A 16,040-nucleotide genomic window follows, 5' to 3' on the forward strand; every position below is an offset into this window, starting at 1 on the left:
TTTGTCTCGTTCGGGTTCTGAGCGGGTATTCATATTCATGCTCTAAGCAAGCCAGGCATGGGTAACAAAGTACCATACAATGTCGTTTTTATTCTGACAAGTGAACGCCAAGAAAGTTGCGTGCCGCAAGGATTTTCATCATGGGGACCATCAAATAATAACGAGGTCGTCTTTCTAAAATGTTGCGTCGGTCGATATCTTCCGATCTAGACGGTATCGGCCGATCTTTTTAGGTTTATGTTAATTATCTATTGTTTTGGGAATAGCTTTTAAAATGTTAACCAGGAATGGCGTGGTATTGGAAATAGTAGTAATATGGATAACTATCAGTTGAAGTTGATATTATCTGTATATCAGCGAAATGGTCTGGTCAATAGGTACGCAGAGCTCACATCTGCAGTACCACAGGCCGCACTAAGCCCATTGTCGCCGGCGAGAGAGGCATCACGAATTCTGCTCACGATCCTCTATAAGGTTTATTGTAATTTACAAAACTGACAGCGGTTTTGCTAGTATTCTGCCCGGCATTTATTTTAGGAACCTACTTTTTTGTTGGCGTCGTTGTTTTATGTGTATTATCAATTTTCTAGAAGGTATGCTTATAATTTTTCTTACTGGTTTTTAAAAAGAAGATTTATTAGCTTACAAAATATAACTTACTAGAAATAAAAAAGAAATGAATGAACATTTGTTCAGAAAAAAGCCGAGAACAAATAACAAAAAGTTATTTATTTTGTGTGAGTAACAAAACATGTGATGTTATATTATTAAAAGTTATCGAAACTTATATTACAAAACTTCGTGACTAGGTCCCGAAGTCTTTCCACAAGTTGAGATACAAAAATGAAATATTTTAATCGGATTACTCCCCCAATGTATCATTTCAGAGAAATTTCTTATTTTTCCTGCGCTGGAAAGCTAATGGCATAGAATTGAAAGCCGAGTTTTCTGAATAACCACGCGATTTTGCGTATTTGAAATTCAGTTTCTCATAGAATGGTGCACACGATCGTGCACACCGTTATAAACATTTCTGTGCAAGATGGATCGTTTCGAAACCGTTGTGGCAACCAGAAATTCAAAGCATCTCGACGTATCAAAAATTCCGCACCGCGCTCGTAGAATAGCTTTATTTGATAGCTAGTCATATTTACGCTATTAAAATTATGCAGCGAAATTGAAAACGCAGTTTCTATATTTTATATTCAAACTTTGCATTGACTTTTACTGTGATGAATTTCAGTCCCAATAATCCCAACTGTTATAATGTACATTATCACGTATAACTCGTTAACTTTATTAGTTAACCAGTATAAGCAATTAACACACTCGAAAAGAAAGAAAAATAATTGGGACAATTGAGAGAAAAAAAGAAAAAAAGGTGTATTTAATTTGATATTTTTTCGATATCAACTCATATACCTATTCACCTGAATGGTTAAGCTGAGTTGATAGCGTATAACACATTAATAATTACTTTTCCATCGAAACATTTTTATAAATCTGAAAAGGCAATTAATAGGGTATATCTAGCATAATACCAGTGTGCGCTTTTTCAGAGCTGTAACACGTTGGGCAAATTGAATAGGTTTAAGTGGCATCGAAATGTTAGCATAGTTAGGAGTTCGTTTGCGATTTTTGTTCACGACGATTTTTGAGAGACAAAAAATATCATATAACGAGAGATAAAAAAGTGCTCTCTACACAATTTGTTTCGATTTAGTTGGGATTGGGATTGGTTTTTACTATTCTATTGAAATAATGTCGGTTAACTTTTGATTGATATAGATTCAATGTAAAAATTTACTTAAACGGAAGTCATATTTGATATGTGGTGTATGTACATACATGGAAAAGGTTTACTTACACATACTACATACTAGGTATTAGATTGAGGAATTAAAAAATCAGAGTTCGTGCGCACTTCGTACTGTACAATAATACTGATTGTAGCGTTCCGGAATGAATAACTTATTTTTTTTACATTTTATTATTGTCATTAACAAACTTACGAATGGAACTAGGCATATAATACAAATAAAAGTCAAAAGCAAAACTCATAAAGGATGATCCATGGAACACTGATCTAGTTCTGATATTAAAAATGCAGCGCTGTCGGTCCGAGTGACAGCAGGATATAGCGGTGCTTACAGCGTCATATCAATCACCATTCGGCCGATCCCTTGGCACTTGGCCTGGTTGCGAAATTACACAAATTTACGTAGAGAGCCTAAACTGAGCTAAACTGAGCCGGCAGGGATTAGGTGGCCAACCGGAGCGAACGGCAAGCAATACCACGCTCAACTGATAGCGATCTTTAAGCCCGCACATTTTTACTACTCGTAATTGATTTTTGTTTGCGCTGTATTTTTGTTATTATTTAAAAAACAATAAACTTTTTAAAATGGTTTTTTTACATTGGTTCGATATTTTAACATAAAATAGATCACAACAATAAACATTTTGTTAATAAAAATACCAGAGAATCAAACATTGATGAGATAGCATAGTACATGCAAAATCATTGATTATATTTCATTTTTTTTATATTCAAGCTCAGATGAGTTAATTTTATGTCGCAGCTGTCTTTTACAGTTTTATTTGAAACAGTTTATTATAAAGAATAAAGTAAGACAATTATCCTCCTGTTTTCTTTCTTCTTCAATTCTCGCTTTAATCGTTCAACGAAATACATATTTCAAGTTGAAGTTCCTTTTTTGCTTCCCTGTCAACATTTTGAAGATAGTTCAGCGAACGATCTATAACTGTCATCATAAATGTTAGCGTAAATAAGTCTTTAATAGGCAAGTTAGTAAGTAGAAAACTTTCAATAAAGTCTTCGTCAATGTTGAGGGCCATCAAAAGCAAATGCCTTCTTCGGCGAAAGTTACATCTAAGTAGGATTTACGTTAGATTCGTGTTTCCTCAAAAGGATTATGGCTATATAATACTGACAACATGTTATTAAGCAAACTTTATTATGCCAATCTTTGCCTACATTTATTTGGCGATAGCGGCCCGCGCGTTGAATTTTTATGTACGAGTTATCTGTTGATTCGTTTCAGTATTTATGTAGTTGCAAAAATGTTTAATAAACTAGTTAGTATAACTAGCTATCTATTTGTTTATTTTAGCCCCATTGTATGTTTGTCCCAAAACAATGTAAATCGTTGCTTCCATACGCAGTAAATCCGGCAAAATAGGCAATTAAACAAATATTTAACTACAAAATGTACTTGTAATAGTAAACATACGTAATACCCTTTCATTTATAACTCCCGCTGTGGCTCTTGATATAGGCTTGCCCTTAATACCGACTTAATTAGTGTCACGCAAGTTGCTTAATCCTAGGCTTGGGATCGTACGACCGTTCTTAAAATGGAGATTAGTACGAATATCTCGAACTACGCTTCGAGTGTCTGCCTATAAAGCTAGTCTTACACTATTTTTGGATAATATTACATCAAAAATTACATGAATCCCTAAATTTATATGAATTTATCATCATTTATTGATATCTCTCTATCTAAATTTTCCGAGCATACCTAGATAAAGTAATAAAAAATTGACAATGGTATCTTAAAACATTTTTTATTCATTTAACACTTTCGCGGACGCTGGAGGAGTCACGAAAGAAGTTCGTTCGTTCGTTTTCGTTGTTATAACTGCTATAGCAGTATTGTGTCAGCGCAGTGTTTAAAGGTTTACTCATTTGTAACTAACCTTGAAAATTTCATAAATCAAACAATATATAAAAAATTCAGCATTAAATTATTCTAACTGAAAATTTAAACATACCATCAAGAATTACTTAGATAGTAGAGTAAATTTTAAAGAATGTAAGTATATTTTCTGTGTGCTGTCGCGACATGTCGGCACGAAGAGCCACTGCCACGAGGAATTCTAAAAGAACTGAACATAAACATAGTATTTTGTGTACGGAAGTCCTTCCGCGGTCGCGTACAACGGATGTGCAGGAAAACGCTTGCATACTGAGTAGGCGTGCCTAAAAGACACTGCGGAGTATAGTTTACCTACTGTGGATTACACGAAACTTAAATATGCCACCTAAATCCGAACCTCGCCGTTACGAGCCAAACGTTTGCCGCACTAACTTTACAACCCTAATTCCTGACAAAATCGGTGGGATTGCAAACAGTTCCTATAAAATGTAGGTTAACTCTTCGCTACTATTTTTCGCTTGTTATTAAAAATTCTTTCATAAACTTGTGACACGTTTCTCTAGTACACGTTCTGCTTAAACTCATTATAAAATTTAATAAATTTCTTGCGTATATCACCAACAAAATTTATTTCAAGATTGTCCCTCAACGTGTCACTCGCCGAATTAGTTACGGATTTATTCGTGCCTATCACCGGCGGACTTTATTTTTAACGAGACATTAAACATTATCGAGGGTTCGACGAGTTGCTCAAGCGCCTGTTTACAAATAAGAAACGTCGAAGAGACGAGTGCGTAATAAATTTTATAACACGGCGTCGATTCAGATTCGAACGTAATAATAATATATCGGCTCGAAATATTGGAATGTGCGCCCGGCCCGCATCTGAAAATAGACCCTCATCAAAGACAAGCAGGTTTGCAGCTGTAAATCCATTTCAGTGTGGCTTGTCCGCATTATAAATTGGAGCATACATGTACGTAACTCTGTCTGTGTAGCTCGAGTCCTGCCCCACGCTCCCGTCTCATGTCACACCGCATTCGTTTACGTTTTCTATTAACGTGTCCCGTCCACTATTAGGGCAGCTAGATGGATGTTGTAATTTGATTTTGTGTTCATTCTCCGAATTAGAGGAAAACTGTTGGAATACACAAAGAAGCATACGTCGCTAAGTACGGATTTGCAATTCCGATTAGTGGTAAACCCAGCTTGCACAAGGTTATTTTTTTGCAAAACTTGTAGTATGCGTCATTATAAACAATGTCAGTCTGTTGACAAACTACTTGTATATGATAATTTGAGTCATATTGCATTTGATGAAACGCGGAGCGTGGGGTTGCTGAGTATTCTAGCGACCGCAGTGCATAGATTTGCATTTTACGGTTTTGATACGTTGAGCGAATATTCAGAGCGGGGTAGGTATCTTTTGAATTCGACGCGGCGGAGTGGCCTGGAGGACGTGGAGTGGCGACGCGTGCTTGAGTGCCCGCTGCCGTGCGCTTGCGCACCCCCGCTCCCCTAATCCCTGCCCCTTCCCCGTCTACACTTGTCGAGATTACAATTAACTGCAATCCCGGCTTAACCACAATTTGATGTAACTGCACGGACATCTTAACCGGTGTCCTTACTGAACGGTTGTGCGCTTTACAACGCGATGCGATGTTATGCGTGTATGATTGATTTCGGCGCCTAATATTGGTGGTGAATGGTTTATCTTAAATGGTTGGTGTGTTTGATTATAATAAATAAAATAATTATTTCGAATGTCTTTCATCCATATAGGAAATAATACTGATTTGCGAAAATCTTATCTGAACACAATTTTCATAAGATTGAAGTCAATAAATTATACTATTTTTCTCTACGGAAAATTATGTTTTATCGTCATTGATTAACTTTCCAATCATTTAAGAGTTTCTCAATCAAGAAAACTTTCAGAAGACACTTAAATTTTATCGGTCAAGGCTCGGCGTATGAAAATAGAAATTGATTGACGTTCGTTCAAGTGGTTTATTTTAAAATGCCAGAAGTACCTACATACGAACGAGTCATATGAAGTTCAATATTTAATTATTATTCTTCAAACTCATATATACTTATTAAGTAGTTAATTACTTAGTAAATGGATGTTACAAATACTTGTGGAAAATAATAATACTTAATTAATCAAAGTATCGTGCTTTATTGATTATAGTTACTTATCCAGATGAGTAACACTACTTATGCAGAAAATAAACCACTTGTCTTAAGAAAATGTTTGTTAATGCAAAAGAAACAAAGTCGAAAATCCTTTCTCAAGCCATGTTTAGTGTCACCCATGAAATACTTCCGTAATAAACCGACCAAGTCAGTTTTGTTTGTTACACTGTGTACGTCGGCGATGTGAGGGATAAATCATGCGTCAAACACATTCATTGGAACTTCGAAGGGAGAGGGTGCAGGCGTAAAACAATGAAAGTATGAAGAAAAATATCAAATATTTGATTTCGATTCGATAAACACTGCATCAATTTTCCAAATGTTATTTTCATTTTTTATTTTATCATGCACTAGCGCCACCTGTACTTCGTCCGCGTTTTTCTCCTAAAAGGTCTACATTTAAATTTACATGTTACTTTTATTAGGTCTAGTCTACTTATGTACCTTTCGACAAAATCATCTACTGGACAGATAGTGAAAAAAAACCTTTAGTAAATATACCAAATAACTTTTCAATTAGATATGTCTCATGTTCTATCAATATTTGATCTGTCCCACCGAGGTTACGACCAGCTAGCTTCATTCGATCCATTCGCTCATTCGATCATTGTTCAGTGCGTCGAATGGTACGATAAAATTAGCTTCGGCTTTCTCTTTTGTTCTAACTTCAAAATTAAAATCGATTGAAAAGATGAATTACTGGCTGGTTTCTATATAATTTTTTAATAATGTTTTGTTTTGATTCACAAACAATTAAAGTAAACCTACTATAAGAATTAAACTAAATTAGAATTGAAATAGGTAATTCAGATAGTAATATTACTACATTTTAATTTTTAAAATCAGTTAAGCACATAGAGAACCATTGAGCCAAGCAGTGTTTAATAAAAATAAAGCATAAAACTCCATCTCGTATGATCCCCATTATTAAATTTCAAAGGAGATTATGATTCTGCAGTCTTGAAATAAAATATGTTATTTCTATTTCCAGAACGTTCATTTGAGGAACGCTTCTAAATTTATCGACAATACTGTACTATGGTTATAAAAGTGCAAAAGTTTCGTACGAATACAATTCACAACAGTATTAGAGCAGAAACTAGCTTAAACTCCGTCACATACATAACGTTGTAATATGTAATTATTATGTCCAAAGTTTAATTCTGCACTGCGCCATTGCCGAATTCGTAAGTGAATTAAAAAATATTACGCGAATGGAATATAAATCGAAAATTACCTCGCGCATTGTTTACGTTCTGACTTATACATATTTTATTTCATCCTTTGATACATGCTGTTAATTTGGGGCTTCTTTTGTCTCACAGCTCCGTGATATATAATCAACTAATTTCCGACATATGTGTGAATACACGTTTCGGAGCAGTACGTACCTTTGTATAATTAAACTGAGGGCAAACCTAGTTTAAGTTTAATCCTATAGCCTCTTGACACCGCTCGCCTACCCGGAGGGGAGCTTATTTTGTTCGTCAACAGTATCGAGCGACAGCGCCAGCCCGCCACAAGTGTCATACGAAATTCTACTGTTACGCATGTAAAGACGTGTTATTTTACATTGCCGAAGCGCGAGCGTGGTTTTCTTTTGGTGGAGATTCGGAAAAAATACGGTTACAAGGCATATAAAGTTCAGTCAGGCGGCAATCATTCATAGGGATTGCATGTTTTGTACGCAGGCTCAGTCATACATGACACTTGTTCCGGTAGTTTGTATTTATTTACTCGCGCGATGGCTGGCCATACATTCTCGTACGTGCGCGCGTGGGATGCGGGAGTGACGCTCCCGGACTTGTGATGTTATTTGCATTATATAAACTCCCCGAGTAAAGGGAAATACTTCTGTGTATTATTATAATACTGCATTGAGTTACTTAACTACTTTACATATGAAAGTCGGCTTTCTAAAATGTTTTGATTTGAATGCGTAATCAGAATCTGAAGGGACCGAAAAATAGAACGTCTAACCCTTTTCACTCTACGAATCCTAAGAGCCTCCAACAAACATGAATTTTTTAATACATGTTAAAACCACAATTCTTTAAGTCGACATTTCGCTTACAATATGTGCGATTGTCCGGCTCCTGGTGTTTTAATGGATGCTTTTGGTAACCCGCGATGGCTTACAACATTTAAGGCCCTTATTACGCATTCTCGACATTTGCTTAATGTATGAAAATTTGAAAGAACGTACCATGTTGATGGTACTCGAAACAAAATAATTGCTACGGTCGCGCTGCTCTGGATTCGGGTAGGCATTCATTATTCACTTTTTATTTCGCTCACCCCTCGGCTTATAATTTGACTCGAAACATAAAATCAAGTTTTATTTGATTATACGCAGAAAAAAAAAGAAAACTCTAGATATCTTTTAATAGGAACAGGTTTTGATTTTCTTTAAAAAAATGTTTTTTGATACTGTTACTGTGATTCTATCCGGGAAATTTCGCCGGTGCTTTTTACTAAAAAAAGATACTTCCAAAATTGTATTTCTTCTTCTTCTTTCGTAGAACATGTTAGTAATATGTTAGAGTATGCAAATCCGTTTAAATATCCTCCTCAAATGAACTTATACGTAATACATTACGGACACCCGATTTATATAAATACATTTTAGGCCAGTGTAGAGAGTATGGATTTAAATAGCACTTGAAGTACTTCTACCGACATAGACTATAAAAATATACAGAACATCTGTCTGCACATTTCGAACAAAGCAGGTTTCAATCTTACAACAGTCTAGGGTTGGTATAGGCAGTTTTTTGCATTTAACAAGAAGGGGAGAGCCCCGACGGCTTGCTTTCATCCACTCTCTAGGCGCTACTGCATAAAGGAACTGTACTTACGTGCGTGTATATATCACAGCAAAATTTGAACCTTATATGCAGTCATTCGATGTGTTCCAAATAGCTTTCGATGACAAGCAAGTCGAGCTGTTTCACTTTTTAGTCGGCTAAATGCGTCTATTGTTCTACGAGCAAAGTATTGCTCAAGAGCCTGCCCCCATTGGAGCACGTTTTACGAGGGTAAAATTATTCTTGTACAGTAAAACACGTCTGCATTTTTCGAAATTATTTTTTTATTATATAACAAGAGGTAAGTGCGCCGTTACATGTAATTGACGCTGAATTTAATGTTCATCTAAACATGGCTCCCACTTTACTGTTTTCTTGTATTGAGTGCTGATTCATCTCACGAACTTATCTTGTTGGTATAAAGATTGGGTTCTAGTATCGATCTTTTCTCTATTGACATTTACAAGGATTATATTACACTCTTTATGTCTATACATATATGTTTTAATACTAATATTAGAAATGCTAGAGTCTGTCCGTTTATCACTTTGTTTATCACGCTTTTACGGCTAAACCGCGGCTGAGTCGATTTTGATGAAATTCGAAAAAGCTATATTTGATAACCGGAAGTCAAACCTAGGCTGCCGCAAGCAGAGCTGCGTGCAACAGTTAATTACCTAATTGTAATAAGCAAAATATAAATGTTTAATCAAATAGAGAGACCTGAAGCTACTACGAGTAGCAATAAAAATTCAAAACAGGGAAATAATAAGATTACGGGCTATTTGAAGGTAGACGTATTGACAGGAGTGGCCCTTTGTTCACATATGGAGAGCCTGCGAAGGGTAATATTTTGTGAATAGAGAAATACATAAAGCTCGATCCTCACTTATTTACGTTACACATGACTGAGTGTATGTATACTATGTATAATAAAATTATTAAACACATGAATTTAAGACAGGTCTGAAGTAGATGTTAAACATAGAACCACATTAAATGAAATGTAACAGATCACAAAACCATTCGCCATATTCTGAGGAATAAATTATCAGTCTATTATTATGCTACAGCATGCGGCTAATCTGATGGACGATATTTGCAATGTCTTAAATACAAATTTTGTGATTATTGAATGTTCCAAAATTGGTACCACACACACATAATCACCCTAAAATCATATCGGCGCTGGTATAATTAATAATCATCATCGTTTTATTATCGTCGTTGATTTTTTTTAAACTTTTATGTCTGACATTTAGCTCTCCGAATTATGTAAATATATATATATTTTTTAATTTGTATGTAAAGTGTTCTAAAAATAACATATTGTTGATCTACTTACACCTCTAAGCTATATCACTGTTCTCAAGCTAACGACACAGGCTAAGGTACAAAGAATAACCATTTGCCACATGCGGTTCTTGTATTGTCACAAACGGTGCAGATCTGCTCGACGGCAGGCCTAATGAGCTGTTAAACAGATAAGGTGCCAGCAACACATACTGTATCATCCTACAGCTACACGAATGGGATCACCCTATGTGGTATACTCATTGCTCACTGCGCTCGAGCGAATATGAGACATATAGTATGGCCAAATGAATCATGAATGAAATGTGACGGCTACAATAACAATATGTTCATTGCCATTAGATAGGTATTATAGAAGTTAAAATAAATTACCAAAGAAGTTCACTTAAGATTTTCTAAATATATTATGTTATAAACTACAATTAAAAGTTTGTTTCTCAAGACTTTTACGAGACCAATCTCTACGTAACCGAGGTGTGAGATCTAGACGTTGACTCTGCAGAAAGATAAACTGCTAGAGGTAGATCGGAAGATTCTTCTTAGACTGAAGAAATCCGTTGAAACCTGAAGGCAGTAATGATGGTCAAAACTTAAATACATACAGATTGCAATCTCCAAGCAAATATTTTCCCTTTTTTGTATGCGATTTGGACCTGACCTGACAAATTCGCAAACGAAAACCCAAATTCTGGCGGGTGAAGTATTAATGAAAAATAGATGCTTCAAAATACGCATTTATTCAGGAAGACAAAGAGAGTCGCCCCAGCGACAGAGAGCAAACAAAAATGAAATGCAGTGTCAGCGGCGGTCGACCTTTGTGTGGGTCCTCACTCCACCCAAATTTCCCTCTGCAAAAATTGATTAATATTGTCCCTACCGCTAGCACCGGGACAAATGGCATAGCCCTTCTTTCGCGGTGGACGCAATTCGCAAAAGGATTTCAGCTGTATTTTTTAATTTTATATTCTTATTACACAGATTGTTACAGAGAAATAAAACCGTCCTTTAATTGCTATATTGAATTAATTTGAATAAGTATAAAAATTACAATGTTTAAGTCAATAGTTCAGAAATTAAACCATCCTAGGCACTTTTTTGAGTCGTACCTAATAAGTTATATTTTTAGAAATTAAACATGATATTTGTACTAGGTACTTAGGAGATATTTATATGGATGCTGTAGCATCATAATGATAAAAAATATATCTACGCATTATAACTATTGATGATTTTCAGTATTTTGTGCCATTTTGAGCAGCCATATAGTGGCAACCCACAACACAAGTTGTCTCGTTGTAATTTTCGTAGAGTAGCAACATTTTTTCGTAGGGCTTTAAAAAAAGTGGAAAATTTTTGAGTGCAGCATGCACCCAGCTAAAACTGCAATTTTAAAAAAGTAAGTGGGTATATTTTTTCAATAATTTTATTTATAGTACGTGAACACTACTGACCAGCTGTTGCCCGCGGCACCGTTTGCATGTTTATCATAGATGAACATATCTTTCATCATACTTTCGGGATAAAATTTTTATAAAATTAGTTTTTAATAAATAAATTAGTCATCTTATTTACTCACAGCTTTATAAATTTCTAATATATCAGGTTTATTAACTGTTTCTAAAACGTGATGACTCAATGGAAGCAATATCATTTTACTGTAAAATGTTCCTGTTATCATAAGATACTATAAGCCAAAAAGTTCATGTGTTAATTCACTTGATCGCAATTTGGCATCTGCATATAATTTTCGCTTTTGACATGTAAATGTCCTTATTATAACGTCACAGTGCATCTTCTTGCGGTGTCGGAATGGCTATTCAATCATATTCAGTTATATGTTTGAAGCTATTTTTCATCACTGATTAAAAAAACTTCAAACTCATTTTTGTTACACGACTGCAACGTGCGGCGTCCTATCAAGTGGTCAAGTCCGACTAAATTAAATTGTTGTATTTTTCAAACAAAATTACTGCGAACGGAGTCCGTTAACGAGGGAGCGGTTAACATCGTTTGGCAGCGACAATGTACGAGCGTTAGGTCAATTCTGAATCAGGAGGCACTCGAAACTCGTTGTGGGTTCCCTGTTCCGTCTGGAATTCCAATATTATGAACATATTAATTTTTTAAGAGTATTAAAGTAGATGAAAAACTTTATTTTCAAAAGCAAATTTTATTAAGACGTATAATTTCCTTTATTATAATTTAGTATTTTTACAAGTTCTTTAAGGTACCTATGTCAAGTTTTCTTTAAAGACGCCATGGCTAAATACACGTAAGAAATAGACAAAACAATAATACCTGTCACATAAGTCATGTAAAAATCGAATTCAATTATAACCATGGAACTAGTAGGCACATCAGAGCACACACACACACACAAGAATCGAGAATGAAATTATTCAAGTGTTCAAACATTTTGTCTGGCGAACTCATTCGTAGAAGCGATTAATTTGGCCAATCACAGGTAGCGTGTTCCAATTTAGACCCGGCCAAAAATTGGATATGCGGTGAATATTAATTTTCCCAACGGGTTGGCCTGCGTTGTCCACATTTAAGGTAATTGCCAACAGTTTCGCCTGACGTGGCGGTAGGCAAACCTGACATTCACTCCCAGTGGACATCCGTTACAATCCCATTTATAAATGCCGGTTAATCAAATTAATATTTATTTCAGCCACAAATAAATTAATGTTGATCCTAACAATTATCTTTTGGTTTACAAATTTCCATTGTGCTGTTTTGATATATTATATGATAACTAGAAAAAATATTTTTTAAAAAATCATGATTGACTTGTGACTTTTTTTTCAGATGAAATGACCAAAGATAAAACTGGTGCTTATAAATCACAAATAAATGTATAATAAATACTACATAAGATTTCTTTGTCGTTCTGTCACCAAACTGAAATCATATGTTTGTTGCGTTGCATGTGTACTGATCACGTGACCAAACAACACCTACCCTATACACCTTCGTCTATAGCCGTTCGCACGTTATCGAATGTCGATATCGGAAAATATACCACAATTTTCATACGAACGAATTCATAGGGATTAGTTATCAAGCGAAGCTCCAAATAAAATTCAATTTATTTTCGTTTAGGTTATTATTCTGTTTGTTTTTTATGGGCGAATTCGGTGTGAATATTTTGGGTTAAAATAATAACACTTTTATAAACAGCGACATCATACTGGTTTTATATAGAAAACTTATTATTTGCTTACATACTTTTAAATACTGTTTCTGGAACTAAATTGGATCGGCAGTTATTTCGATTCCAAAAAATTATATTGCTACAATTATGAAATGTTTGTCCCTTTAAAAAGGTTAACAGAGCAGGCTTTTCTTAAAAAGAAATATCGGTTACGAATTAATTGAGTGCAATATCAGGGGTGAGTAAGGAAATCGCAACACGGGAAAAATTAAACGAACGAAGAGGCGACGAGAGACAAACCAGGGAATGTTGTCACACTCGGGATTTACAGGGAAAAGGGCCAAAAGGGGGAGCCACTTGGACACGTAGCGAGCCCCTCCCCCCGCAGCCCCCCACGCCACTTATTCATCATTTACGTATTTGAGTGTGATTTCGTTTGGATCGGCCGACTCCCAACCTCTTACATTAGTTACATTAGATGTTGCCAAATCTTGTTTTATTCAATTTCCACAGAGCTATTATATTTCGCCACTCATAGCAACAGTGATGCCTTTTAGAGCCGTAAATATTTATTGGTTGCGTCAAGAACATTAAAAAATATTTTTATTTGTGCACATAATCTGTTTTGATTAGATTCTCGTCGAATAACAAATAAACGTACCTAACAAATAAATGTTCTCATAATTTAATCTAAATTACATGTAGGCACCTTTTTTATAAACCCAACAACGTACAGATGACTTATACGAATGATGTTAATTTTTTTTTTGCAATGTTTTAAATATTGCAAAAAAATCACGTTTATGTTCTTGTATAGGTATTGAAATTGACTAAAGCAACTGGGACATCACATTCTTTATGAAGTTATTATACAGAGCCCGATTGGAAACCCTTCAAAACCTCAGCTATTGTTGACTTGTCGCTTGCATTTTTTGCCTCGTTATTACCAGCATAAATATTCACAGAGAAAAGCCTTTGAGATGGCAATATTGACATTATAATGAAAAAAATCCTTTAAACGGCTACACTTTTTTTAAATATGCATGATACCACCTGTAAATTATCATTTTCCCAAAATAACTTTATGAGATGGTTGCATTTATTTTTAATCATCAGCTATTTTAATATCCCCACTGCTGGGGCATAGGCCTTGCTTGGGGTTTGTTATGGATGGATAAGTTCGTGTTTTAATACCGCACTTAATTTTTAAAAATACTGTAGGCGCTTGTTTGCCAGCAAGATTATTTGATAACTAATCTAGCTAACAAACAAAATGATAACGTAAGAAAATAGTGATTAAAGCCATTTACAAATGTATTGCCTACTTAAAATATATTTACTATAATCATTTTAACATTGCGCCCGGTGTTGATTCTCTTTTCGGAATAATCCTTTTTATGTTAGGATGTAACCAAATGTATGTAATTAGAATTAAATTATTTCGCTTACATACCTATTTAGTCTCTCTTAACAATTAATTTATGTAAATTGTAATACCACAACTTATCTTTTTTTCTATTATGAATTAAATAAATAGAAGAGAATTTAAATTATTTTTATGTATTTTGCCTTTCACATTAGAATATAGCAATCGACATTTTGAATGAATAAATATGAGTAAAGTAATAAAATTGTGTGTTTTTCTTTTACAGATGGTGACCAGGACAAAGAAAATCTTCGTAGGAGGGCTTTCCGCACCCACAACGCTTGAAGACGTAAAAAATTACTTCGAACAGTTTGGACCGGTAAGTTTTACCTATAAAGTTTTTTTTTCGATATTTTGTTATATACAAAGCCCGAGAGTTAGATTTTCTGTTATTTTGCCAATTTTTCCGACTGCATTTTACAGAATTTGCATCCTTTGCTAGCCATAGTATATATGAGCCTTAAGATCATGTGACATACGTATTGTTCATATGTGGCGTTCTGAGCGACATGTCAACGTTGAGCGGAGTTGAGCCGAGTTACCGTAACTTCGCGCGAAATTTAATTTACAACCAACTTTCCAGAAAAGTGTTCTAAATTTGCGCTGTCATGTCCCATTTGTTATTAGGCAACGCTAATTCTCCCGCGGTTAAATCATTTCGTGCACATAATATTAAACACATTACCCTCAAAATTTGGCGTTTCGACCAAACTTGCAAACTGTGTTATGATTATTTGGTTTATTTTACTTTGTTATGATGGAGTTTAAAACGATTAGAGGAATCAGTGAATTAATTAAATTTTATGTAAAGTGTTTGATTATTCTATCTTATTTTAAAATTTCTGAAGAAAATAATTTTGTCGCCTCATTACCGTCGTTGGGTATTGAATGAGGGTCTCTTGAGCGTTGATCTATCGTCCTATTTTGAAACAGCGACAGAGGAAATAGGACCATTATGAGCGGCCTTAAAGTTACTATTCCCATGGCGAAGTGTCCAGGGCTGTAAGTCTGCGATAACTTGGTCTTTGTCTGGCCGCGGCGGCTCAGTGCAGGTGTCTATCTACAAAAGTTTCCTCGTAATTAGCCCCGTATCTAGCGTGGATCCGGACTAAGGAACTTTTCAGAATTCAACATCGGCTCCGTCCGGAATCATTGTGCCTTCTCAAAGTAATCGGCGCCCGCCAGCCGCGCAAGACGATCAAAACCTTTATTACCTATTATGAGAGTTTAGAATAAAGCCAACGAGTTTTTCGGAGTGAATGTGATTGATGCCGAGCGAAGGAAATATCCCGGGAGAGATAAAAGGAATTTAATGAAGAGTCTTTAAGAATAATGATTAAGGCAATGGTTATTCCTTTTGGTGGGTAGCCTAATGATGGGGTCTTTTGAAATACTTTTGTGTCTAAGTAATAATGTGTACCCGCAATTAGGTACTTTAATTAAATATACGAGCC

The 16,040-nt window shown here is 35.2% G+C and overlaps 1 protein-coding gene across 6 annotated transcripts in view; it reads left to right on the forward strand.

Moving 5' to 3' along the window:
* Rbp6 (RNA-binding protein 6) overlaps positions 1 to 16,040 on the forward strand; it is a 473,180-nt gene that overhangs the window by 271,378 nt on the left and 185,762 nt on the right. For all 6 annotated transcript variants that reach the window (XM_053769559.2, XM_053769561.2, XM_053769560.2 and 3 more), the window contains one exon: positions 14,813 to 14,905. In XM_053769559.2, the coding sequence (XP_053625534.1) occupies positions 14,813 to 14,905 (93 nt within the window). The remainder of the gene's footprint in view (positions 1 to 14,812; positions 14,906 to 16,040) is intronic.

Source organism: Plodia interpunctella, chromosome 3 (assembly GCF_027563975.2).
Source record: "Plodia interpunctella isolate USDA-ARS_2022_Savannah chromosome 3, ilPloInte3.2, whole genome shotgun sequence".
NCBI classification, from domain to species: Eukaryota; Metazoa; Arthropoda; class Insecta; order Lepidoptera; family Pyralidae; genus Plodia; species Plodia interpunctella.